General features: G+C 42.3%; 1 protein-coding gene across 1 annotated transcript; it reads left to right on the top strand.

Moving 5' to 3' along the window:
- The first annotated feature begins 11,707 nt into the window (after positions 1-11,707).
- Positions 11,708-12,634, top strand: LOC138579696 (olfactory receptor 5V1-like). The gene has a single exon (XM_069649934.1). The coding sequence runs from the start codon at positions 11,708-11,710 to the stop codon at positions 12,632-12,634; it is 927 nt and encodes a 308-aa protein (XP_069506035.1).
- The last annotated feature ends 12,828 nt before the right edge of the window (positions 12,635-25,462 follow it).

Genomic DNA, 25,462 nt, shown 5'->3' with positions numbered 1-25,462 from the left:
AAGAAGGCCTACTGCAAGCTAAAGTATTCTCAGCAGGCCTTACAAGTTTGCAAACTGTTTACCCCAGATCTTCAAGGGGCACATCAGAATAAAACTTCCGGGCTGTGCGGTTTGCTGCTTGCTAAGAATCCTGTGTATCCAGAACCGCTAGCAGAACCAGAGATCCAGAACCAGAGACCGCTGTATCCAGACAGACCAGACCGCGGTGAACAGAACCGGTGCCTGATTGACCCGCCGAGCAGAGAGAAATCGCCAGAAGTCCAGTCCAACCGTTGACCAGATCCGTGACGGAGTGAGTATCCTGAGGCCTGTCCAAAACCTCAATCTTTTAGTTTAAAATAATCTAATTCAAACTATTTTGACCTATTTAGAACTGCCTCCTAGAAATCTTGTGTCTCTCTGTCAATTCAAACCTGAAAACTGTCATCTGTCATTCTGAGCTTCAAAATTTCAAATCCAAAAAACAACCTTTACTAAATCATCCGTATCTCCGGAGCCGTTTGTGATAGAAGCGAGTTTTAAAGCTAAGATTCTAGGCTTTCCAACTAACCTAGAACCGACTTCCTACTCCTTATACTTTTTCCGTAATCGCGATTGACGCACTCGCAAAAAGTACCGCGATTTGCGATTTGGCCTGATTTCTTCACCTGTAAAAATAGCCGCTTTTGCTTGAACTGCTAAAACTCGTTTGCAACCTGATAATCATTCATAGAGCATTACCAAAGTGATCCTGAACTAATTCAAAGTAGCTATCACTCACCCTGAAACTCTAGAGGGAATTAAAACCATTTTCAGCATATTTTTCACTTAATTGCAATCACATCAAAGTATATTGCCTGTGTGTTAAAACTCCTACCTGTTTTCCTCTAAGCTTGCTGGGGGGATCTGAATTTCGTATTGTATTGTGATTATATTCCTGAAGACTGTGTGCTCTCTTTTCCATCTCCTTATATTGCATAAAGGGGGGGAGTGAATTGTCAAAGAAAAGTGATTACATTGTTTTGGTTGAAATCATATCAAGCTTTATTTTCTGTACTGCATTTCATTCATCATTGCATTGTCTTTGAAACCATAAAGCATTCTCTGCTACCTTGTCCTTTCCATACCAACTCCTAAGTAATAAATTAAGTGTGCTAGTATAACATTATCCATTGTTGATCAACATCATATTCTCAAGTGTAATATCAAATATTAATTTATTATAAAAGTGTGATATATATATTGTTTCATTTTCAATAAATCTTTTAAATTTGCAAAACAAACCTACTTCTTGGCTCAGCGAGTAAACAAACTAGACATAAAAATACATCAATAAGGGCTTCCATCAGCATCCCGGACTAGGCATTGACTTAGCTGTAGTGTTGAATTGAAGTCGCTTACAGAGTTCACTTATCCAATCAGCCCTTGTTACAAAAACCAACAACCTTAGGGATACAGCCATGCTCAAAAAGTCCCACTTACCTCACACACTGCTCGTCCCTAGGGATACTTCCACCCCTACAATCAAACAACTCTCTTCAATTTCAGTTTTCCATGTTCTCTCCATCTAAAGTGCTCACCACCATCCAGCACTTGAAAGCTTCTAACTGCTATGGAGACATATGCCCAGCTCACATTGTCAAAATGTGAGCAGAAACCCTAGCTCCCACCATAGCCAACGTCATTAACGCCTCCTTTAAATCCAGTTCTTGTCCAGATTATTCAGAAGTGCTGACATCAGTTCATTGATAGACTCTGTTTCATTCCTTCATACATACTCATTCATACTAAAAAGTGCAAACGTGCTCATAATTCAACATTGATTACTTGTGTAAAACCGTCTTCCTATGACTTCATTACCAATATCATCATTACAAAAAACAGCCTGCCCAACATGTTTTGTTCCTTTTAGAGGAATTATACGTAATCTATGGAACTTCTTCAGGGGCTCAATTATCTGTCAGAAAAATTGGGTGTGTGCCAATATTCTAGATCAGTGTTTTCTATACTCTGGGTTTTTAAACAGGGGAAACAACTCAGTTTTGCTACTTGTTACAGAGGCTGTTTGTTCAACAGTTCATACATGTACTCTGCTGCGTTGTTGTCTTTCCCTGTTCTGTTGCTTGGGATATTTCATTTAAACCATCCAAAACAGCACACATATGTTGCGTTACTTGATTACTTGTCCAGATTACATACAATTCTACACAAATCTGACATAGAATATTTATTGTATTAGTTTCTCCATGCTATTTTGATTGTAGCATGCTTCCAATACGCTAATTGCTACCTTATTTAGTGAGGGCAATCACCACAGTGTTTCAATTCCACCACGTATGTATCCTGATCCTAGACTGACTATTTTCTAAAATAGTACATGTACAACCATTAAATCAGCAAGCAAGTCCAGAAATGAATATAGAAACTAGAGAAAAAGAAAATTGAAAAGAAAAAGATGAATAGTGTTTGTCATTCTTTTTTAGGTAGTATTTTACAGATTGTAAAAAGTAAAAATGGCAAATATGCCAGCTAATTGGGTCATATTGTGTGTTATAGTTCATTCTATAAGTGGTGAGAAACGTGGGGTTGGTGAAGGGTACAAGTTAATACCATCATTAAATAAGTGAGTACATTGATAAGATCTGCTCTGGGACAGATGAGTCAGGAGCCACTCTGCAGTTAAGATCTTTACTTAAGTTCAATGTCCAGGTTCGGGATAATAGGATATGAGGGAAGGGAAGTTACATAGAGGGCGAACATCCACCAGCACCCTCACCCAAGGCAAGGCTCACTCCAACTGACATACACAGAATCTCCAGGGGCATTCACACCACAACATTCCACAGGCGTACATTCCACCAGGCATTCTATTAAGCAAGCATTCATGCAGGACCAAGGCAGGGAAACGCAAGACATAACAGACATCTAGTTGTAAAACTATTCACCACATTTATTCATGTTAATTGTACTGTTTTTTTTTCTATAGATGCCCATAATCTACTTAGTTAGTGGCAAAAGCTCCTATGCACCTCGGTGTCCCTGCGTGTGAATACGTTGTATGCATCCTTTCAGCTTGGGGTTATATTCTTCTGTTAGTTAACATGTAGTGTTAGGTATTTAAAACCTGTTCATTAAATTATGAATATTAATTGTCTATTACATTTGTGATTGTTTCATCATGAGTACTTGTACATACCAATCAGAGTTGAAACATTCTAAGACCTCCCAGATCTTGTTTTGATTTAACATACTGTGGGTGTTAGCATATTCAGTTATCTGAAAACGTGGGTGGGTGCGGTGAATATTATACATGTTACCTTTAGTTGCTATAGTTAAAAAATAAATGTTAAGTAGTTGACAATTATATGATTAATACTACACATAACTGGTTTCCTTGTTAAGGTTCCAACATCTGTAAAAATGTGAACAGTGCCCGTGTAAGGAGTCACCAATATTAAATATGCGTAGCTCACAGTGTCGGCTTTGCTGTGAATTTGTAGCAAAGCTATCCTATTGCTGATTGACACTATTGAACATCATCATGAGGGTTACACTGTTGCCATGGAAATAAATGAAGGAGTATCCAAGCTAGTGTAATGGGATTCGGCTTGGTCGGATGTAAATTGACTAATCTAATGAAAGCAAGCAACAAGATCAGATTTATGTTTGTTTTCAACATATATGCAAGCCTCTCAGTATGCTAATATGAATAGTGGGAGTGTGTAAGAGTCCTCGACACAGTTCCTGCTCTCAGTCCTAAATTCTAGGCATCAAGATGTTGGAATGACGATTGGAATGCCTGTACTATGAAGTCTGTTTTAAATCTAAATTGTTTATAGATATGATCACGCCATATCCTGAAAGATTTGGCGTCAGTGAGAAGGATTATTTTAAGGAAAACCAAATGAATGAATTCGGAGATAATGGAAGTGAAAAATATGGGATCAAGGAAGTATTTATTTTTAAAAAGCAGATACAAGTAGGTATATTACTAATCAGGACGGTTATAAATTCGGAAGTAACAATGAACTTGTGTGCTTAAAAATAGTGTTGAGGATTGGGAATGGCTAAATAAACTTGTGGTGGATACGCTTCACCAATAGAATATGGTTTATCTACAGGCAACTAATGTGAACAAAGGAAGGCCCAATGGAGAGGTGTCAATATTAGTGCCACAGGTCGTCAATGCAACAATGACAATTATTTTATGACACATGTTATTGGGATAAGGGCATCTCATAATAGATTTACAAATTGGAAAAGTGGTTTAAGTATCCTGAACATTTATATAGTGCTTGAAGTTGCATTATTTATTATAAATGATATGGAGGGAATTAAATAAACCTAAAAGTAAAATACTCAGATGCAATCATAATAATGCACATTTTGAATACTAAGTTAATGGATGCTTGCTTAAATAGTCCCTCCTAGATGTACATGGCCTGCTATTATGAGCAATCAAAGAGGAATACTACTGGATAATGTCTGCATTGAGAATAACTGAAGATGAACCTTGGGAATACCTCAAGATGCACCACGAGAATATCTCAAGATGCACCACGAGAATAACTCAAGATGCACGACGAGAATATCTCAAGATGCACCACAAGAATAACTCAAGATGCACCATGGGAATAACTCAAGATGCACCACTGGAATAACTCAAGTTGCACCACGAGAATAACTCAAGATGAACCATGATAATGTTATGTCATGATATGTTAAAAGCATTTATGTAAGCGCACGTACACCCGAAGGCATCTTGGCGCTGAGGAGGTGAGGCAAGGAACCCGTAGAGCCAGTAAAAAAGCAGTTTTCAGTCTTCGCCGAAAGGCAAGATGATCATATATGTCTCGCAGTGAGATGGGAAGGCGATTCCATGCTTCAGCAGTGGCAACAGAGAAGGTACGGCCACCCCTGGGGGCTAGCCTGAACCGAGGAACAGTCAGCCGGCGGGCGGTGAGAGAATAAAGGGTGCGGGTGGGTTGATAGGGAGTGAATTTGCATCTTCAGAATAACTGAAGATGCACCACAAGAATAACTCAAGATGCACTACGAGAATAACTCAAGATGCACCATGAGAATAACTCAAGATGCACCACGAAAATAACTCAAAATGCACCAATTGAAGATTTAACACAAGGACTATTTGCTGAGTCCTGAAGAGTTGTTTGATCTCTGCAAGTTACCTGACTGTACTGCAAATAAGGATACTGACCACAGCTTGCTTAGCTCACACCATGACATTTTGGTTAAGGTGAAGGAGTCAGACAGAAATACAGGCATTGTTACATGGCAAACCGAACAACAGGATAAGATGGTCCAACTATTATCAATATGCAGCATACCACTGCTTTGAATGAGTTTTAACCAGTTGCCTGGGGCAGGAATTCATGCCACACAACTGGGCCTGTTTTTGTCAGGTGATGGGAGGATGTGGATTTCCATATCCTGCCCAGTCCACAGAGAATGCTGAGGACAGAGTGCAATTGGCTGATTACATCAAGATATAAGTAATACAATAGTTTGAACTTTGAGTAATAAGTACTGAAATTCCTTTGGGATTGTTCTTTATTGGTAGCTCCATTGCATCTAAGGTGCCATAGTATTTAAATCTAAATAGTAGATGGTATGATCATCAGGTCTGCATGGCATGAACATCTCTAAATGAAATGCTTCAACAAGTGCATGACGCTAAACGCTCCAATTGCCCTGTCCAAAGAAAAACACTAAGGCACCATTATAAGATGTGTACAAAAACTAAAAGGTAAAATGCAAACTCAAAAAATGTCTACCGATAGCAGAATATGAGAACTCAAAACAAAATGTAAGAAAGCATCAGCATTCTCTTCGGAAATGCATGACAAATTGCTACCTCTTATATTACTGGCGAGAATAATAACAAACTATGGGCAGCACATTAGAAATGGTGAACCCCAAGAGATCTTCTTGATTGCATTATTCTACTAAACACGGACACATGGGTCTGAATAAGGGCAACATCAGCTGCTAGTTACCCCCAGGAAACACTAAATGGGCTAAACTAAGGATGCCTTTTTCTCTACCCATACGGTGACCCATAGCATAAGCTGACTGTGCAGTGGCAAAATGTGAGTACTTGATATTATTGATGGTATACTTTCATTCAAATGTTACTCAAAGAAAAACAAAAGAGAAAAAACTCACTTTAAATATTCGCCTATAAAACAGATTGAATACACCTTTGATTCTTAGTTTTACCCCCTTTTCAAAGATTTTAATATGGGCCACGTATAGCGCCATTATGTATTAGTTGTATTCAATGTATTAATTGTTTATTAAATATTTTTCTAATGGAGATGAATCTACATGAATGAATTCATTACAAGTTGGGTGGTGGTGGTAAAATGTAGCAGTACCTGTGGACTAACACCACCTACCGCCACTTGTAATTTGCAGAAATACTTGTAATCGGCAGTAATACCGCTGGACCAAGTGGTGGTAAAGGTAATACAGTATGGTGGTATCTCGGCATATGTACTGCTGTGATACCACCAAACTTATAATGAGGCCCACAACTCTTTCCTGTGTTTGCATTTGAACCTGCGGTTGTTGATGTTATTATCCTTTTAATGGAATATACTCTGATAACAATAGTTGGGTAGAGGAATTGGAACTTATGAAATGCTTATACCATGTACTTTCTCATACTTCAAAAGTGAATTTTTTACTGCGTTACGCTTTAATGATGTATTTCTTCATTTGTATTGTTTTGGTTATTTGTGATGTCTACATTTAAGGCTTATTGCTGATTAAAGTGCTTTGACTGACTGATAAAGAGTTTTTAAACAATAATCGAAAACATGTTGTTATAGAGAATGAAAACAGAGATTCTAACAGTGCCAGTTGGCAGAGAAAGTGCAACTATCACTCTGCAAGATCTAAAATTCTTGTACAGGATCATTAAAACAATAGTCAACTAATCTCTGGCACATACACACACATTTACTTCTATCAGATTGTAGATCTAATTTGATCTGTGCTCAGAATGGAGGATCAATACCACTCTACTTAGGCATAGAAAGAGCGCTAGCAATAGTTGTTAGGAAGAATACACATTTTAATGAATTCTCTCTATAGTCATGTAGTATTGGCATGCAGACAAATAGGTGTATAGGTACGTTGCAGATCATATGCCCCGATTGTAGATCTAATTTGATCTGTGCACAGAATGGATGATCAATACTGTTGAACAGAGTGGTGGTCTGCTATCTAAGCTGTGTAAGCTGTGTGTGGATTTCTTCAGTGGCCCCTGTGAAGAGGTGTGGCAAAGAACATTCCACTTCCAGCGGGCCTTCGAAAACCCCCTTCCACTGCGGAACACAGAGCGGAGAGGTGGAGCACAGGTGGTCTGCTGTGTAAACTGTGTAAGCTGTGCGAGGATTTCTTCAGTGGTACCTGTGAAGAAGTATGGCAAAGAACGTTGCACCTCCGGCGTGCCTTCTAAAACCCCCTTCCACTGCGGAACACAGAGCGGAGAGGTGGAGCACAGGTGGTCTGCTGTGTAAACTGTGTGAGGATTTCTTCAGTGGCGCCTGTGTAGAGGTGGGCCAAACAAACATTTTCTTTGCAAAATAAATCATTGAAAACAGAAGTGAATTTAATTATTGAGATCCAGCCAAGATGCAAATATGTACATGTACAACCATTAACTGTATTTAGTCAGGGCCATTACCACAGGGTTTCATTTCCATCACATATGTTTCCTGATCCTAGACGGACTATTTTCTCTTTAAAAAAAAAGAGAAAATAGTCAGTTTAGGATCAGGATACATACGTGGTGGAATTGAAACACTGTGGTGGTTGTCCTCACTAAATAAGGTTGCAATTAGCGTATTGGAAGCATGCTACAATCAAAATAGCATGGAGAGACTAATACAAGAAATATTCTATGTCAGATTTGTGTAAAATTGTATGTAATCTGGACAAATAATTACGTAACACAACATATGTGTGCTGTTTGATTACATATGGATTAAATAAAATATCCCAAGCAACAGAACAGGGTAAGACAACAGCGCCACAGAGTACATGTATGAACTGTTGAACAAACAGCATCCGTAACAAGTAGCAAAGCAGAGTTGTTTCCCCTGTTTAAAAACCCACAGTATAGAATATACTGATTTACAATATTAGCACACACCCAATTTTTCTGACAGATAATCGAGCCCCTGAAGACGTTCCATAGATTACGTCTAAAGCCATAAAAGGAACGAAACATGTTGGGCAGGCTGTTTTTTTGTAATGATGATTTTTGTAATGAAGTCATAGAAAGATGGTTTTAAACAAGTAATTGCAGTTGAATTCTGAGCACGTTTGCACTTTTTAGTATGAATGAGTATGTATGAAGGAATGAAACCAAGTCGATCAATTAACTAATGTCAGCATTTCTGAATAATGTGCAGAATTGGGTGTTTTGCACATGCTTTTAGCAAAGTTAAAGAAGATGCAATGTATCTGTAATAAATAAAATTGTAATGAAAAGGAGATTTTTGATATAGAATATTTTTTGATTCCGTGATTAATAGTAGTTTCTTGGTCTCAAGGCGTATAAGTTTAAGTGTTGATAGGGGTTACAAATACAGACCTCAAGTGCTCTGGAGGCCAAGAGGCAGTGCGAGGTGCAACAACTGGACATGCAGGAACCTGGGCCCATTTTCAGAGGGCGGGCAGGTGACTAGTTGGAGCGAAGAAGGGAAGCTGTTCCATAGGGAGGCCCCAGCCGAAGAAGGAGATCTACCCCCAACTCCCTGCTTGGAAAAGTAACTGACCCTGAGAGAGTTGGAGGTGGATGAGTGGAGGGCTTGAGAAGGAAGATGCATAGGAAGAGAGATTTGGAAGTAGTGAGGTGCCAGGCCCCATCAAGCCTTGTAGATGATGCAAAGGGTCTTGAAATTGATCCACAAACGAAATTTCCTAAGGAAAAATTATGTTTAAACTTCAAACACATGTCTGAATGGGGATCAGTTTCAATAAGATTGAGCAATTAAATGGGTTGAATTAACATGCATATTTAATAATTAGATTTTTTGCTGGAACAATGAAACTGTTGATCATCTATAACAAAAAAGAACACTTAAATAATGTAAATACGTTTAGACTAATTTACAATGGCAATAACCCACGTGTTGGGGGCGGACATGGCCGGTAAAGGCCCGCCAGCATGAGTCAAGGCCCTAGCTTTCTGCAGGGCTGCCTAAGCATGTGCTGGTGAGCCATTACCGGTCATATTCGCACCTCAACGATTCACCCGGGCTGTGGATTTTTTTTTTGTTGTTGTTGAGAGATTGGCAGCACGTATTGCGCAACACCATTCACCCAAGAAAAAAAAGATGGTCGCCACCATAGGACAAGGGATTTAGTCAATGTTTCTATATCGATGGCGGACGTCGATGGGAGGAGCCCCAGGATTGGAAGATAAACTCTGGCCCAGCAGGTAAGTGGGGGAAGGGTATTTTATGTTTTTGGGGCAGGGGGTGGGTGAGGACATGAGGAGGTAACAGGGAGAGGCTCCCTGTTGTGCCTCCCAACAAGTTGTTTCCCCACAATCAACAGGGCACCACTCAAGGAAGGGCTGCGGGTTGCTGGAAACAGCGGGCAGTACACTGTGTATTCTCACCGGCTGTTCCAGCCACCTGATTGGCTGAGCACCCTTCCCCGAGTGTGAATGTCATATAAAAAATTGTATTTATAGTTAAGTGGGTAAATGTAAAAAAACAAATTAGGCAAAAACATAACAAATCAACCAGAAGAATATTAATAAGCACATTTGCACCATGCACTGTTGTACAGTAACACATGAGACTGTATTTGCCATTGGGAGAATAGCCTTTTTCTTGGCCTGATTTTGCATCTATACCAGGTACTTAATTAATTTATTTGTAAATAGTTTCCCCAGTGTAGTCAATCACATCCCAATATTCTCCACCAAGTATTTAAAGACGATACAATGGACCACTTCTGGAATATTCTACAAAGATATTCTGCCTTTTTCATTTCTGTATCAGCAGAATTAGGTTCCATCTTAATCACCGGATTGGATGAATTTGGTCCCATAGCACAAGGACTGTCTACTATCCAAGAAAGTAAGCCCTTGCTTTGTATTATTTCTTTTGTATACTACTCTTTTATTAATCTTCCCTGGTCTTTGAGAAAGCTTGTTCATCGCTTCTGCGGATGATTTGAGAGGGTGTTAGTAGGCCCACATTATCTTCTCATGGTGCATCTGTGTTGTTTCATTAATCTTAAGGCATCAGTTGGCAAAATTGCCACCTACGGTGCATTTAGATAAATGTGTTATCTTTGTATTCGTCTACTTCCCTGTACTATTGTTATTTAGTAACTTATATGACATATTTTGATAGTGCTGGTCCTTTAGGGCGGCAGCTACCGAAACAACATTTTGAAATATTAAAATGCAAAGACATGATGGATTTGGAAAGAGTACATTCAGGGAGGCCTGAAGGGATGGATATAGATAAGCGGTGGAACAGGGGGTAGGTTAAGTTGATCGAGAAGGAGACTGGTAGTAAGGCAGGGATGGAGGAAGATGGATTGGTGAGGAAGAATACATTTGCATTTGGAGTGAGAGGTTGGTTGCATATAGAGGGAGCGCAGCTGTGAGTAGGAGTGTGGAAAAGTGCAGGTGGAAATAAGTGGGGAATTGGGCAAAAGGGGAAAGGCCAAAGAAGAGGGAAAAGGAATTGGAATGGTTCTTAAGGATAGGCTGGGAGTGTAGTGCAGGGGCATAGAGCTTTTCTTGAAAACATGACAACACCAAGCAACACAGGTGTGAATCCCAGTCCTGGAATGTCCGGCATAAAGTGCGATATAAGAAACCAATTTATTTATTTATTTGTTTTTTAAATTGTGGAGGCGCCAGTTACTTTCCTTGTGATATTGGCCATGGTGCCAGTGAAAAATTGTTGTGCACATCTGGAGTTCGTTTGATGGGTGATACAAACATGACAGTGCATCACTTAAAATAGGAGTCTGTTGAGGGGTTGAAATCTGAGGCAACAAAGCCTCCCAGCCAACAAGGAGGTCAGAATGGGTTCTTTACCTCATGGTAAAGCACCCACTCCAAGCCTCCTAGGAAGCGGAAGGCCACAATTTTCCTCACCGAGAATGAGGTAAGTATGCCCCAAAGGGTTTCCTGCTGCTCCCCCTCCTTCCCCCAATACCTGTCCCCAAATTAAACATCCCTCACCAAACGCCACCCGCACTCCGCCCCACTTACCTTGTGCTCCTTTGTCATTCGCTAGTGCTGGGAACACTTAGTGTTCCCGACGCTTCTCTGTCACGGCAATGACCACTATGGAAAAGGAGAAGGGAGTACGTGTAGTTCCCTTCTCCCTAATCCATGGTGGCCATCTTTGTAGTTTTTTTAAACTTGAGAACGGCATCAGTGTTGTTTCTCAACTTAAAAATACAACCTATTAGGATCCGAGTAAACATGCCGGGTTGCTAATAGCAACACATATATATCCACAAGGCCCAAAAGCTGATACTCAACAGAATAACAAAAGCATCATATTGAATTTTATGTTTAAAGTTTTGTACTTGTTTTTCTTTCTCGATATAACAAACATTTAAGCATCTGTGTCCTCTTCAACAAGTGATATATTTGTTGTTTGTGTTTTAAATTTCAGACTGTCTTCAATCATTGCAACTCTGCACGTCCGGCCTCATGGAAGAGGTAAATCGAACCATAACGGAAATGTTCTTGATTGTGGGATTTTCAGATTTTCCACAGTTTCGAGTTCCTCTTTTTGTGACTTTTCTTCTGGTTTACCTCATTACAGTAGCTGGGAATATTCTGATAATGACAGTCATTTACACCAGCCCTCGTCTACGCACCCCCATGTACTTCTTCGTCACAAATTTGTCCTTTATCGACATCAGCTTAATCTCACTCATCTTCCCACAGATGCTGGCCCACTTCTTTATGGAAGGTGAACAAGTTTGTCTCTTTGAATGTCTGGTGCAGGTGTACTTCTTTATGCTTTTGATCACTGCAGAGTTCCTTATCCTGACAACCATGGCTTATGATCGCTATGTGGCCATCTGCAATCCACTGCGCTACCTGACCATCATGAATAAGGCTGTGTGTGTTGGGCTGGCTGCTGGAAGCTGGGTTTCTGCGTCCATGAGCCCAATAGCCCACACTCTTATACTGTCTCGCTTCTCCTATTGTGAGTCTCACACAATTAACCACTTCTTCTGTGATTTGAGAGTGCTGTTCACTCTTTCTTGCTCCAGCACTTCCACTATTGAAATATTTAGCTACATTCTTGGATCGACCTTTGGAGTATTACCCTTTGCATTCATAATAATGTCTTATGTCAAGATCATCTCGGCGATCCTGAGAATCCAGTCTACACAGGGGAGGCAGAAGGCTTTCTCTACCTGCGCCTCCCACCTCACTGTGGTTATTTTGTTCTGCCTCTCTCTATGTTCTACATATATGCAACCAGCATCAGCACATCCAGTGAAAGGCAGCAAGATATTTGCTTTGTCGTACACAGCACTTACTCCACTTTGCAACCCCATTATATACAGTCTGAAAAATACAGAGATTAAAAATGCTCTAAAGAAGAAAAAGAATTCAGAATAGACTACGGGAACCAACAAAAACTATTTTATTTAGGGTGCAAATTCTAACTTTAAAAGTACAAGCAAAACTCTTTCAAGCATTGTGTGTGGCCTAACACTCATCGTACACATTACAGGATTTGTCAGCATTATTTGTATGGTTGACATTTTACCGCTATAGAGCCCAACCTATTAAGAGTGTGACACTACGAATCCACTAACAGCCCATAGGGGTCGTAAACTCAATTGGGGGGATTAAATTGAAGAGTACAGAAGACGGCAAAGGTGAAATGGCAGGAGGGCAAGAGATGGCAAGGTGAACTTGGCAAGTTGGGCCACTGAGTTACGCATGTTTCTGGTGTCCAGAATGATACATCCAGGCAACTGCTTCTTGCCGACAGTCTCCCGGCAAGCATCACATAGGACCCTTTGTACTGATTATACATGTCCGACATGTCACATACATTGGACATATGAGTCACATAACTCTATGTGATTTCATCTCCAAAATTGTGAAAGTGATACATTTTATCCAAATAAGTTTCATCATGACATTTGATGTTTCTTTTAATGGGTGAGTGTCTCCACTTCCCCCCACATTCCCACTCTTTTGCCCATCCCCTCCCCCACCTTTTCCCAACAATGAATAGCTCCTCTCACTCCCGATACACATATGAATCTAATTTACCGTCACAATGAAATCTACAGGGATGAAACCTATCACTTTATAGTTTTTGAGGATCAAACCACTGAATATGAAATGGTATCTATTATATAAAGAGGTCACATCCTCCAATGTGGTCTTCTTTATCACATGCTTTGCTCTACAGCATAACATGTCTGACATTCACTGTGGGGTTGGCTGCCTGGGAGACAGCTTAACTTTCATTACTCTCACCCACCCCTTGCTACACAACTAATTGTCCTGGGGAATTTGAGCCACAGCAGCATTTCTTTAAACCGGTTCTTCTGATTGTCCTCATGATGCAGGGCCTGCTTGTAGAAATAGCGGTAGAACCTGCCACATATAAATATACTTATTCCTTCTTGCTTATTGAAGGGTGATGTCCACCAGCCTTAGTACAATCAAGAGCCATCAAGACCATACACAATGTGGGTAGACAGCACATATATTTGTGTGGCAAAAGTAAATAGTAAACAATAATAATCATTCACACTGTGCAATCTCAGTGTGTACAGAGTAAGGCAGTCTGGATGTCATATACACTTGAACAGAGATCAAAGCTGTGTTCTCGCACACTCAAAACGCAAATACAATTACAATAAAGCATTGAGCAAAGCAATTAATTCACACTTTTAACAACACAGTAACACACCCGGTGTGTGTTTTGTCTCCACATCCCCCCCACATTCCCACTCTTTGGCCATCCCCGCCCCCACCTTTTCCCACCAATGAATACCACCTCTCACTCTCGATACAGATATGAATCTATTTACCACCACAATGAAATCTAGAGGAGTATCACTTTCACAATTTTGAGGATCAAACCACTGAATATGAAATGGTATCTATTATAGAAAGATGTCACATCCTTTATCTTCTTTATCACATCGTTTTCTCTACAGCATAACATGTGTGACATTAACTGTGGGAGACAACTTAACTTTCATTTATCGCATCCAACCCTTGCTACACATCTAATTGTCCAGGGGAATTTGGGACACAGCGGAATTTCTTTAAACCGGTTCTTCTGATTGTCCTCCTGATGCAGGGCCTGCTTGTAGAAATAGCGGTAGAACCATGTGCAAGTTATTGTATAGCTCAGAGTTGAATCTGTGGTACATTGCACTCTCTTAGCTCTGCATCAGTCTGACTATGTTCCATCTGTCCATCTCCTTTATTTTTCAAATAATATTTCCAATATTTAGGGATCATTTGGATTCCCACAGCGAGAAGTATCTTTACTAATTGGGACCTCAGTCCAAGGCCAATTTCTGGGATTGCTGCAAAACCGGCAGGTACAATAGAACTGGAGAGTAGGACCTCAATATTCTGAACTTTGCTAATAACTTTCCAAATGGTACTCCAACCGAATTGTTAGCGGATGCAAGAGTGCAACATGTTGTAGGGTGCCTGATTCATTAGAACAGAACCAGCATAAGCCTTCTGCAGTTAATTTGCATTTAATCAGCTTCCTAGGCTATGGGTCCACATGGTCCTCACTCAAAACAAAAGGTTAGGATTAGCGCCGATAATGTGCTAATAGATCTCCAGTTATTCCAGATCTTTCCCCATCTATGAGGGTGCGCCTAAATTCCTGAATCAGGCTCCCATGTTTACTCCAGAGAGGATGTTGCTGGTGCCTTACCTGAAGTTCAACAACTGCACCAGTGGAATGCCTTGAGAGGGGAGTTGGACACATTGCTCAGGGGAGGGAGTTAGATTTAAATTTTTGTTAAGGCTTGTTGCCTGGCACGCCTCAGTTGCACATACTGCAGAAACATCCCATCAGTTCTCATCCCATTGAAGGATTTGATCTTCTGAGACTGTTAATATGCACTGAATAACATCCTTTCCTACCAAGTAGAGCTAACAATAGCTGTTCCTCCTACTTTAATAGTATTTAGTATTTATTTAATTTGTATAGCGCACCAGGCCCCGGGGCAACCAGGCGCATCACTTAGTTACAACATGATAGGGCAGACAGAGTAATAATTACAGAGGTTACAGGTATAAAGATAACAATGAGAAGAGAGAGCAAATTATATTTACAAGGATGCAGATATGTACAAAGTAACACAGTGAACCCAAGGCTAGATGTCTTGGGTGGACATCCAAGCTTTTGTTAGGTGTTTAAATCTAAGGAAGGAGGGCTCTGCTCTTAGCTCATTTGGAAGCGTGTTCCATAATTTAGCTGCCATAATAGGGAAGTTGGTTCCACCTGATCTTTGAAGGTTGAAACGTGGAACGACAAGGCAGTTAGTTTGAGCCAATCTGCGAGGACTGGTGGAGTTATGGAGGGCAAATCTGTTGGCCAGGTAACAGGGTGCTTGGTTGTGAAGGCATTTGTGAGTAAGAGCAAGAGTTGTCAGAGAAATCCGGTGTGGGATTGTATTATGCTATAGGAATGCCTGAGAATACTGAAGGCAGCAACTGCACATTGAAACACTTTATTCTGAAGAAGGACCCGGGGTAAGAAAGAAAATATATAGGCGTTTGGCGGGTGTGAGTGGTCAAAGTCTACTTCAATATTGAGTATGGGGGCTGCACTGAGGAGAGGGTCCAATGTACATCTGGCTGCCAGGCATAGAGAAACGCTGACTGATTGACTGGGGAATTGGAGACTGTCTTGTCTCTTATCCATATGGAGTTGTGTATGTTTTCGCCCAGGTTTGTGCCCATCCCACAGGAACCTGGACAGGACTTTGTTGGGGGACCTAAGATGACAGCCTGGTGCTGTTATGCGTGAAACCCTTAATATATACTGCTTCTTAGGAAGTAGTAACAAATTCGATGGAGTCAAGGCGACCGCACCGCCAGATGTGAATGAAGGGTCACGTGTTCAGCATTATGAGCAACGTTTAGGGTAATGGCCTCCTCAGTAGTGGGAGCAATTAAAGGGAGGGTGCCTGCAAAATGCCAATGAGGCTTGTAGCCAGAAATGGAGCTGTAATCCCGGATAGCTCCAGAATCGAAGCCGCAGGGTCCATTATATAAACAAGTGTGTCCAGAGAGAATGCTGAGATTGTAATATGGTTCCCTTTTAGGAGAAAACCCTGGGCATCAGATGACCCTCTTAACTTCATCAGAAGGGTCTCCCAGGTGAATAGAAAGAGGACCAGAGGTAAGGGACACATTCCCCAGTTAAGTGGAAGTGCTGAGAGGAGGGGCCATTGCCCTACAAGGAGCAGCTACGATTAGAGTACAGGCCTTCCACCTTTCCTCATGATCTGGAACCAATTCCCACAAAAGAAACATTTTCACTATGTAACTCAGTAGTATGATGATGTGTTCATGGGTAAAGGTATTTGCTGATGATATTGAATAAAAAGGCAAATGTTGTGATACATTTCTAGTTGATAATGTTGCATTTTGTGAGTATCAAAATGTAATCATTCAGAACCAGTAGCCATTAAGAGGGATATGAGGCTCGATGGGGAACAATTTGGTGCTAAAGTGTTAACTGACAGACTGAGTATGGGAAAGGGAATAACTTCTGGTGGGAGTTTGTGCAGGCATTGTGTGTTTCATTGTTCTTTTGTTTACCACTTTGACATCCTCATTAACACATGTACAGTGCGTTGACAACTTTACACAATGCAACCGTTTGTGCTCTTCTTAAATTGGAAAAATCAATAAAGGTGAAAAATAAAAGTAAGGTAAGAAAAAACTTCATGAAATACCAATCAACATGTGAGTCATACTTGTAACATTCTGATTGGTGACACATATGATCATTATTAAAGCTATATTGGTCAGTTTGATAGTTCAGTTCAACAAAAGTTATTTTGGAAATTGTCGATAAAAACATGTCAATTAAAGCATCAATAACAAATCGTCCATAGAGCAGGACATATGGGAAGGGCCCCTCAGAATGTAGCTTCTTTGCTCTAGGTATGAACTCAATGCAGGAGTCAATTCAGCACTCCCAGTAGTGTGACCCAGAAGTCCCTACCTGGAGGGTCACACTATGGTGCCATTTCCACCAGGGTCAATTCGTGATATATACCATGGGCAATTGTTGCTGGACAACAGCCCTCTTTCCCAATTTCACAGTTAGCATACCGGACACAAGAGCCTTAAAGAAACATCCCTCACCAGAAACCCAAATAAGCAAAAGTAAAGTTATTATACTAAACATCATACAGAACCCATTTGAGGTTGTGTGAGGTAATGTCTGGCGGTACCCCATGTATCGAGATGGGAACATCTCTGAATTGAGCGGGAGTTTCCCTTGTCAGTGTATGGGAGGATGGGTCCAAGAGACCCCCCCTCCCTTGCAGTCCCCTCCTCGTGAAGTCCATGAATCGTCAGGGGCCCCCCTGCCACCAGGGCCCAGGTGGTGGGTGGACCACTGGCTGATACATTGACCAAACGTGCTGTGTTAAAGCTAGGCCCTGGAAACAATTTTGAAAACCAGAACGCCATCTTAAGACATGAGTCCTCGTGCGCTGCAGCATGGCCCCCACCTTCAGAGAGTCCTCGCCTACCCCTGTTGCCTTCACTCCCTGGCAGATCCGCTGAAAGCCCGTTCCCATGAACATGAGCTAGTGCTAGAAGCAAACACTGTATCATTCACCTTCCGCAGTACATCATTGTCCACACGGTGACCCGGCCAACGGGGCCGGCTTGGAAAATAACTGTAAATCATCCCCCAACAGAGCAAGGCCCCGATCGGGTACCAAAAATTACCAATATTTAAACTGCATTGCATTAACATCCTTTCTGCACGACCCCTTGACAAAACCTACAAACACTGTAAAGCTAGCAGAATGTGTTGTTATGTGACAAACTGGTCAGAATACCCATATCTCCTTATTTATGTGCAGATGTTAAGTGTCCCAGGCTTTATGTTATGTGTTTCTCTAGGGGGAATGTAAATAGAAGCAATACCAAGTCCTTATGCCATAACTAAACTAATGCTGCTAGAATGCAACGGAACACAAGCGTGACAGTACTGTGAGCTCATGTAAATTGCTTTAGGAGATACATAGAATGTATTCAAATGTGAATGTACAAGTTTACCATGTATCACTGCCGTCAACCATATTGGCCTGTTGTTCCTGCGTGCTCCATCAACCTTAATGCTACCTCACGTATCGTATTTACATAGAATGCGAAGAGCTGCTTTGTTTGCCAATACTCACTCTGTAGTGATTAATAGAAACGTTGGTATAGTTAACACATCTGAAATTACTATGTAGAGGCACCAACGATGTAGAAGTATAACCCTCTAAAAACTCAATGAGCATTGTACATTATATGAATTTTCATGTCTCCAATATAACCTGCAACACACGAGGAGAATATCATTGTGGGCATATCCAAGGCCACTTGCCCTCCCTCCCCATTGAAGCCTGCCAGAAGAAAAGCAGAGGCCCGAACTGCTCTGCCTCGCCTCCCCCAATTCGGCTGGAGCCGTTTCAAGCATTCACGTTCCCCCGCAGCTCACATGGCCACGGCCAGCCACCTAAATTATTTATAACCCAGCAGTAAACTCCGGCCATAACCATAGGCCAGAGGTGCCCCCTCTTAGGTCCCATGGCCCACCAGCTGACCCCGGATTAATGGCCCTTGTAAAATAAGACACCTAATATTGTACCAACAGTGTGTGAAAGAATTTGTAATGACTTCTAACGAGACCTGAAACTCGGACAGCTCACCCCGTGCCCTGAGACCCGACCCCGTGACCCATGGTACCCAGTCAACAGGATAACGATAACCACATATTGATGTATCGCCAAAGTATCCCACTCAATGTGCATTCCTCCTGTGTTGCATTAATCCGTAGATTAACCCATTGTAGGATTTACAGGAAAACTAATACTACGGTAGTGAATGGATGGGGTGTGCGTGGCCCTTAGGGCAGAAAGCCAAGAAAGACGTTCATCAATGATACTGACCACGCCTGGCATGGCAGTACCTCCCGGATGAGCCCAGCTGACCTACCCACCCCACGTTGGCGCCCAGTGATGTCCACCAACCACGACGTGACACATCACAGCTGCACCTATAGTTAGTCGACGCCACCCAATTCCCATGAACATGTGCCCCCTATAGTGTGTAGGTTCTTATGACGCTTTTTGTAAATATATACGACTGTCTTTGCGATTGTCAGACAGAGCGCTCTCGGAGTTTGCAGAGTTCTTTGCATGCCCTATTTGACTTATATAAACTCCCATTAAGCTCACCCGCACTTGGTCCTAGCCTTATTCCATCTTGGGAGAGTCCATTATTGCCTCTCATTGCGGGGAGGGTCGTGCTATTTGGGGACGCTCGCCTTCATCAGTAAGAGTTGAAAGAGTCTGTCCACCATTTGCCTAAGCAGCTCCACCTCATGTGCTTCAGCAGACTTCAGCAGAAAGAACCACTGGCCTGGTTGGAAGGTGTAGGAGGGTGCAGTTGGGCTCTGTGCACGGCTTCATACACATACTTATAAACAGAGCAAATAGTTTTTAGTAAATCTTTACAGTATTCCAGAATAGTGTCATCCGCCAACTGCACCTTGGCCGCACTGAAAATCACTGGCAGATTCTCCAGCAAATGCACATGTCTACCTGCGAGCCCTGTTACCCAACTGAAAGTTCCCCTAATATTCATTAGAGCTAAGGGTAGTGCATCCGTCGACCTCAAACTGGGGTCTGCACATATCTTGGCTATTTTCCATGATTTTGGCGTTCTACGAGCCCTGCTGATTGTTGGTGTTATGAACAAGGGAGTTTCTGCTCTATAGTCAGTAATTTTCACAGTTCTTGAATGAGTTTTCTCATAATGTGGGCCCCTCTATCAGTTGATGCTCATTGGCCCCCAAACCGTAGGAATTACATCACCAACCAATACTTTAGGAACTGCACGTGTATCTGCGTTGCAAGTTTAGAAAAGGTGTCTACTATAACCAATACCAACTCGGGCACGCCACTTTCGGGACCTGAATAAAGTCACACCTGATTTGCATAAAAGCGAACAATGGTTCAGGGTGTGCCCCTTGTTAAAGTCACACCGGATTTGCATAAAAGGGGGCAATGGGGCAGGGTGTGCTCCTTGTTATACAGTTGCTGATGATCCTATAGGCTTATCCTGGCTTATGAAGTATTTATGAATCAACTGTTCTGCAATTGTGTTTAAGGTACCCCCCCCATTCGATACGTGTGCTACACCTTGGAGCATTCATGTGAAATATGTCTGTAATGCTTTTGGAGCAACTAATTGCCATTCAGAATGCCTCTAGAACATGCTGCCTTTCCAGATGCTTTTTTCTTCATATCAGGAACTTTTTCCTGCAATGCAGACACGTGGTCTAATGTTTGTTATGGAGAGTTTTCCGACTTCACTTGCTGTTGTGTCATTATACTTTCCAAAGGTAAAGGGCAGATGCCCTTCCTTTCTCGTCAGTGAGCGCATTTCCTTTGCTGACGTCATCTTGTAATGGCAGGTGGACAGTGCATTTCATTTCCTTTAGGGTTTTATCAATTCTGAGAATGTACATAGAAGCAATTTGCAATGGGTTTTCCGAATACAGTACAATACCTCAGCTGTTTCCACAAGTGACGGTAATCGCGCAACATTCCAAAGGCATAGCGAGAATCAGTGTACATATGAACAAGCTTATGTAAAAAAGGAGCTGAGTAACATTGGCCAGGCACCCTGATTTATACGCAACTGAACTGGATTCCAAGAAATCATAAGATCTTCAATAATGATACAAATGTCTTCTTACAGTAAACTCAGAGGGAAGAGCTTTTTTTGGAGAAATACACAATACGATGATATATCTTTCTAAAGACCACATTTTCACATGCACTTCTAACAACTTTAGTTTTAACACTTTGCCACTCAAAGATGTTAGAAGAATGTGGGAACGTGGCTTGGTAGAATGAGCCTCATCCACTTCCATTTTGGCTATGCCTGAGGACTTAATGGGCCTCATTACAAGTGTGCCGGTCTGGAAATAGCGTTGCCGGTAGATCTGTACTGGCACCAGCATAGTCTGATTTGTGTTGCCGGTAACACCAGCACTGCAAGTGACCCACCGCATCCAGCAACACCGTTGCCGAAATCTGCAAAGAGACTCTGCAGCCGTGCCTGAGTTACCGGCATGGCATTAGTAAGTGCACATTCTGAGCTGCATGGACACGCAATTACTGGCATGTAAATTCTGGTAGCAACGTGAAAACGGTGCCGGAAACACCAGCATCACGGACCAGGTGTTAAGTAGATTCAGGTGTGCAGAAACATGCCCTAGTTGGTCCCAATGAGCAGTGCTACAGCACAAAAGGACCACTCGCAAACCCCACACCCGTTACAGCACTACCATGCTAGCAGTAGCAGTACTGGAGCAGGCCTACTACTTGAAGAGGCAGGGAGGCAGAGGATGCAGTGGAGGCGATGGCGGTGAAGGAGGCCATCAATGCCCAGCAAAACCCTAATATCCACCAGGTTGCAGCCCGCAGGCAGCAACCAATTAAATGCTTAAGGGACACACCTTTCAACATGAGCCAACGCCAGATCCACACCCTGTACCGGCTAGACAGAGACACAATCACTTCAATAGTGGACCTGATCCATGACAACCTTGTCAGCCTCATAAATATCCACACCCATCCCCACCTTCCTCATGTAGTGTCTGTGCTACACCTCCTAGCCACAGGCACATACCAACATACTGTGGGTGAGCTTGCTAGGTAGAATCATATGAAGTACCCTTTGGGAACACCGCAAACAGTTAAGACTACAAGTGACAGTACAAATTCATCTTTGGTACAAGCCTGTACTACACAGTAAAGTGGTAGCGATGGCTGAGCAGCGAGACTTATCTCAAGAGTAAAGTGAGCAGTATCAATAGTTACACAAAGGACAGCAATTTACTATGGTTCAAGCAAACACTGACTCAAGGTTTCTGAGTAAAAGAATATACGTTTGTGCACACATCATTTGTAAAACAATTCCCTAAAGTAAAGTATCAGAAAATCACACTCTTAATATAATACACACCACCCAATAGATTCTGGACAAGTTAAGCTTAAAATTAAGTGTGAGCAAAATGGCACTCCAGTAATTTAAAAGAGAGGGAAAGACAAGGTTAGACAAAAACTAAGCAGCACCAACAAGTAAGTAAGCAGGGAAATCTAGAAAAAGCAACTACGGTGAGGAAATCAAATCAAGGGGCCTGAGCCAACGTCAATGACCCAAAGTCTTTGCAGAGGATCACACAGTTCAGAGTAGTGTGCGGTTAAGGCTTTGCCAAGACTTCAAAGCGAAGTTGGTCAGAAGAAAAGTTACTTTCAAGAGTAGAGAAGGACAAGCCCTCAGATTGGCAAAAGATTTCAAACACGTTCATCGCGGTCAGACGGAACGAACAACCGGGTTAGCACAGTACCATTAGAGCAGAAGAATGCTCTGGCTGAGGCAGAAGTTCCTCGGAGATCCTGAATGCTCACGGTTCCTGAAGCGACTGTCGGACTGACAAGAAGGAGGAAGACTTGAGGGTCCTGCACTGCCCAGGGAAGAAACCAGCAGCGAAGCAAAGCGACGAATAAAAGGTGCGCTCCTTAAAACCCAAGCAGGGTCCGATCCTCCTAGCTATCCGGTTCACTGTAGCTGTGCACAGCAGATTCGAACAGAGGAGAGAGGCCTCGCTTGCAGTTTGGTGAACTGGTTGGTCCCACCAGCTCAAGGGGAGAAGATTCCTTGCAGATCTTCCCTGTCGTCGAAGTTTGGCGATTCGGACCCGCAGCAGGGCTTCACCGGGAGGTTCAGTCGTGGTAGAGGTCCTCTTCTTTCAGCTTCTCTTCGGTTATCTCGATCCACTGGCGACTCTGCCTTCCTTGTCCCAGAGACCTGCTTTTTAAACAGTTTTCCCCCATTCACACAGCCTGGCTGTCAATCACACAGCAGGGTGGCTGTCCTGGCGGGACAGTCACCACATCCAATCATATAGCGTGCAACAAGGGTCTTCAAGGAGATCCTGTGCAGGGAGTCTCAAACACCTCCCTCACATCTTGTCCCCCTCAGACATTCAGGCACCTAAGGAGGGCTTCTATGCAGAAGTCCGCCAAAGGACGGCGAACAAAGGAACCAAACCTGGTTTGGCGCACAGAGAAATGGTGAATAAACCCAGCCGGAAACCAAATAAAATAAAAGGGGACCAGCGGGTTTTAGTTTGAGGCTACTAACTTAGCCTAAAACAGTACCAAGGCTATGTTCATAGACAGTGGTAGGGAAAACATGATAGATACCACTGCCACCAGCCAAATCTCAAAGAAAGGGGAACGAAATAATGTTCTATGAGAGACAGACAAAAAGGGATAACTATTAACCCTTTCCAGTACTCTATGTAAGATAGTTTGTACTGGGCCTGTGAATTTAAAAAGACTAATAAGGTCAATGGCAACTTTACATGTTCTGGGAGACATGAGTCAGTCCCAGAAAATGGAGATCAGAGTGGGAAGTCCGAAAAAGACAACCCTGTGTCACTGCACTAAAGGTGCTGTGTGACACACAGTAAAAAGATGATGCCTATGGAGTAGGTGAAGCTCCACAGTCCATGAACACATACAAATGTACAACAGATCACCAAAGACACATGTAAGAGTGGGAAAAAAAGGGCTCACACTCTTACCAGGTGAAAAAATAAATCCTAGAAATCCAGCAAAGGCGTGCCAGGCGTGCTGTGGAGAGAGTGTACCACAATAGAAAATTTTATAGGTGCAGATTGTGTGTGAGGCCCACCACCTCATCACCCATTGCTGTGCAAGATTTCCCGGTTCAACCTACGACTCCATGGTGCTGTGTAACTCCACGCTGCCTCTGTACATGGCACGTCACATTGGACAGCATACTTGGCTGCTGGGTGAGTCTAACTACAAGGGCATGTGCACTGTTGGATTATGGGCACGTATAACACCCATCAGCAATGACGGTGCGCAGTGTATGCATCAATTCAGGATTTCCCCTACTTTTATGCACTCATACAATTACAAAAACACCATGAAAGCGCACAGAGGCCAGATAGGGTGTTTAAGAGCAGGGATCTGTAATTGCGACACTTGTACAACAAGTAAATATAAAAAAAGTAAGGGGAGGCGAACCTACTTTGTATTATGAGTGCATTAAAGTTGTAACTGTACATGTTCTATTCAAGGTACAACACAGTAAGAGCATGCCTGAGTGCAAGGCCTTGACAGGCATTTCTCAATTTAAGAAAATGATCCAGTGCATGCATAACAACAATTCTGTACAGCAATAAAAAAAATAAAGAACTACATGTACCAGAATGCCCCACAGCAAAGTGACAAAAAGAAGCACAAACACAGTCAAGCAAACAACAACACCTGATGCACAGACAGAGAATATGTATGCTCCCACTCACATAGCACCCTTGGCCTGCACACCAATTAGCCAGGTCCCCTGCCTTTTAGAAGTGCACAATTACACATGCGTCTGATTTGAGATCTAAATGTTTTCTAGTACATAGCTCAGATGTTGTGTCATGGACATTGGTATTATTGCATTGGAACACAATAATGACACATACACCAGTTACATTTGTGTTAGCTGTACTAAAAGGGTCAGAGGTCATGTTGGTTATGAATGGGCCATGTCAAAGCAACTGCACACCACACACCCAACACGCTTTCTCAAAATGTGCATTTCTGGTACCCGAAATAGGACATATGCTAGCTAAACTGCATTTTCCAAGTTCATTTTTGTCTTCTCAAGTGAACACTACATCCTGTACCAACATGATTTGGGAAGAAGTATGACATTGTACACTTTCTGTTGCCTGCATGCAGGTGATGCTGGTTATATCCTGATGCCATGGTTGATAAACCCGATAAGACAACCACACAACATTCACGAGCAGGCATTCAACCGTGCCCTTGTATGTACTCGGTGCACAATTGAACAGACATTTGGCCTGTTAAAGGCAAGGTTCCACTGCCTGAGCAGATCGGGGGGGGGGGCGGGGCCCTGATGTACATCCCTGTAAAGATGGAAAAGATAGTGCTTGCCTGTGCCATGTTGCACAACATGTGTATCGGGCGCAACGTCCCACTGCCCCCCGACATGGACATGCACACACCAGAGACGGAGGAGGACAGTGATGAGGAGCTTCCAATTGCACAGCACTGTGATGGCATGGATGGAGGTTTCGCACCAGATTAACTT

The sequence above is a fragment of the Ambystoma mexicanum genome, chromosome 3p, assembly GCF_040938575.1.
Source record: "Ambystoma mexicanum isolate Mex_15411 chromosome 3p, UKY_AmexF1_1, whole genome shotgun sequence".
NCBI lineage: Eukaryota > Metazoa > Chordata > Amphibia > Caudata > Ambystomatidae > Ambystoma > Ambystoma mexicanum.
This window is presented reverse-complemented; position numbering and strand designations above follow the sequence as displayed.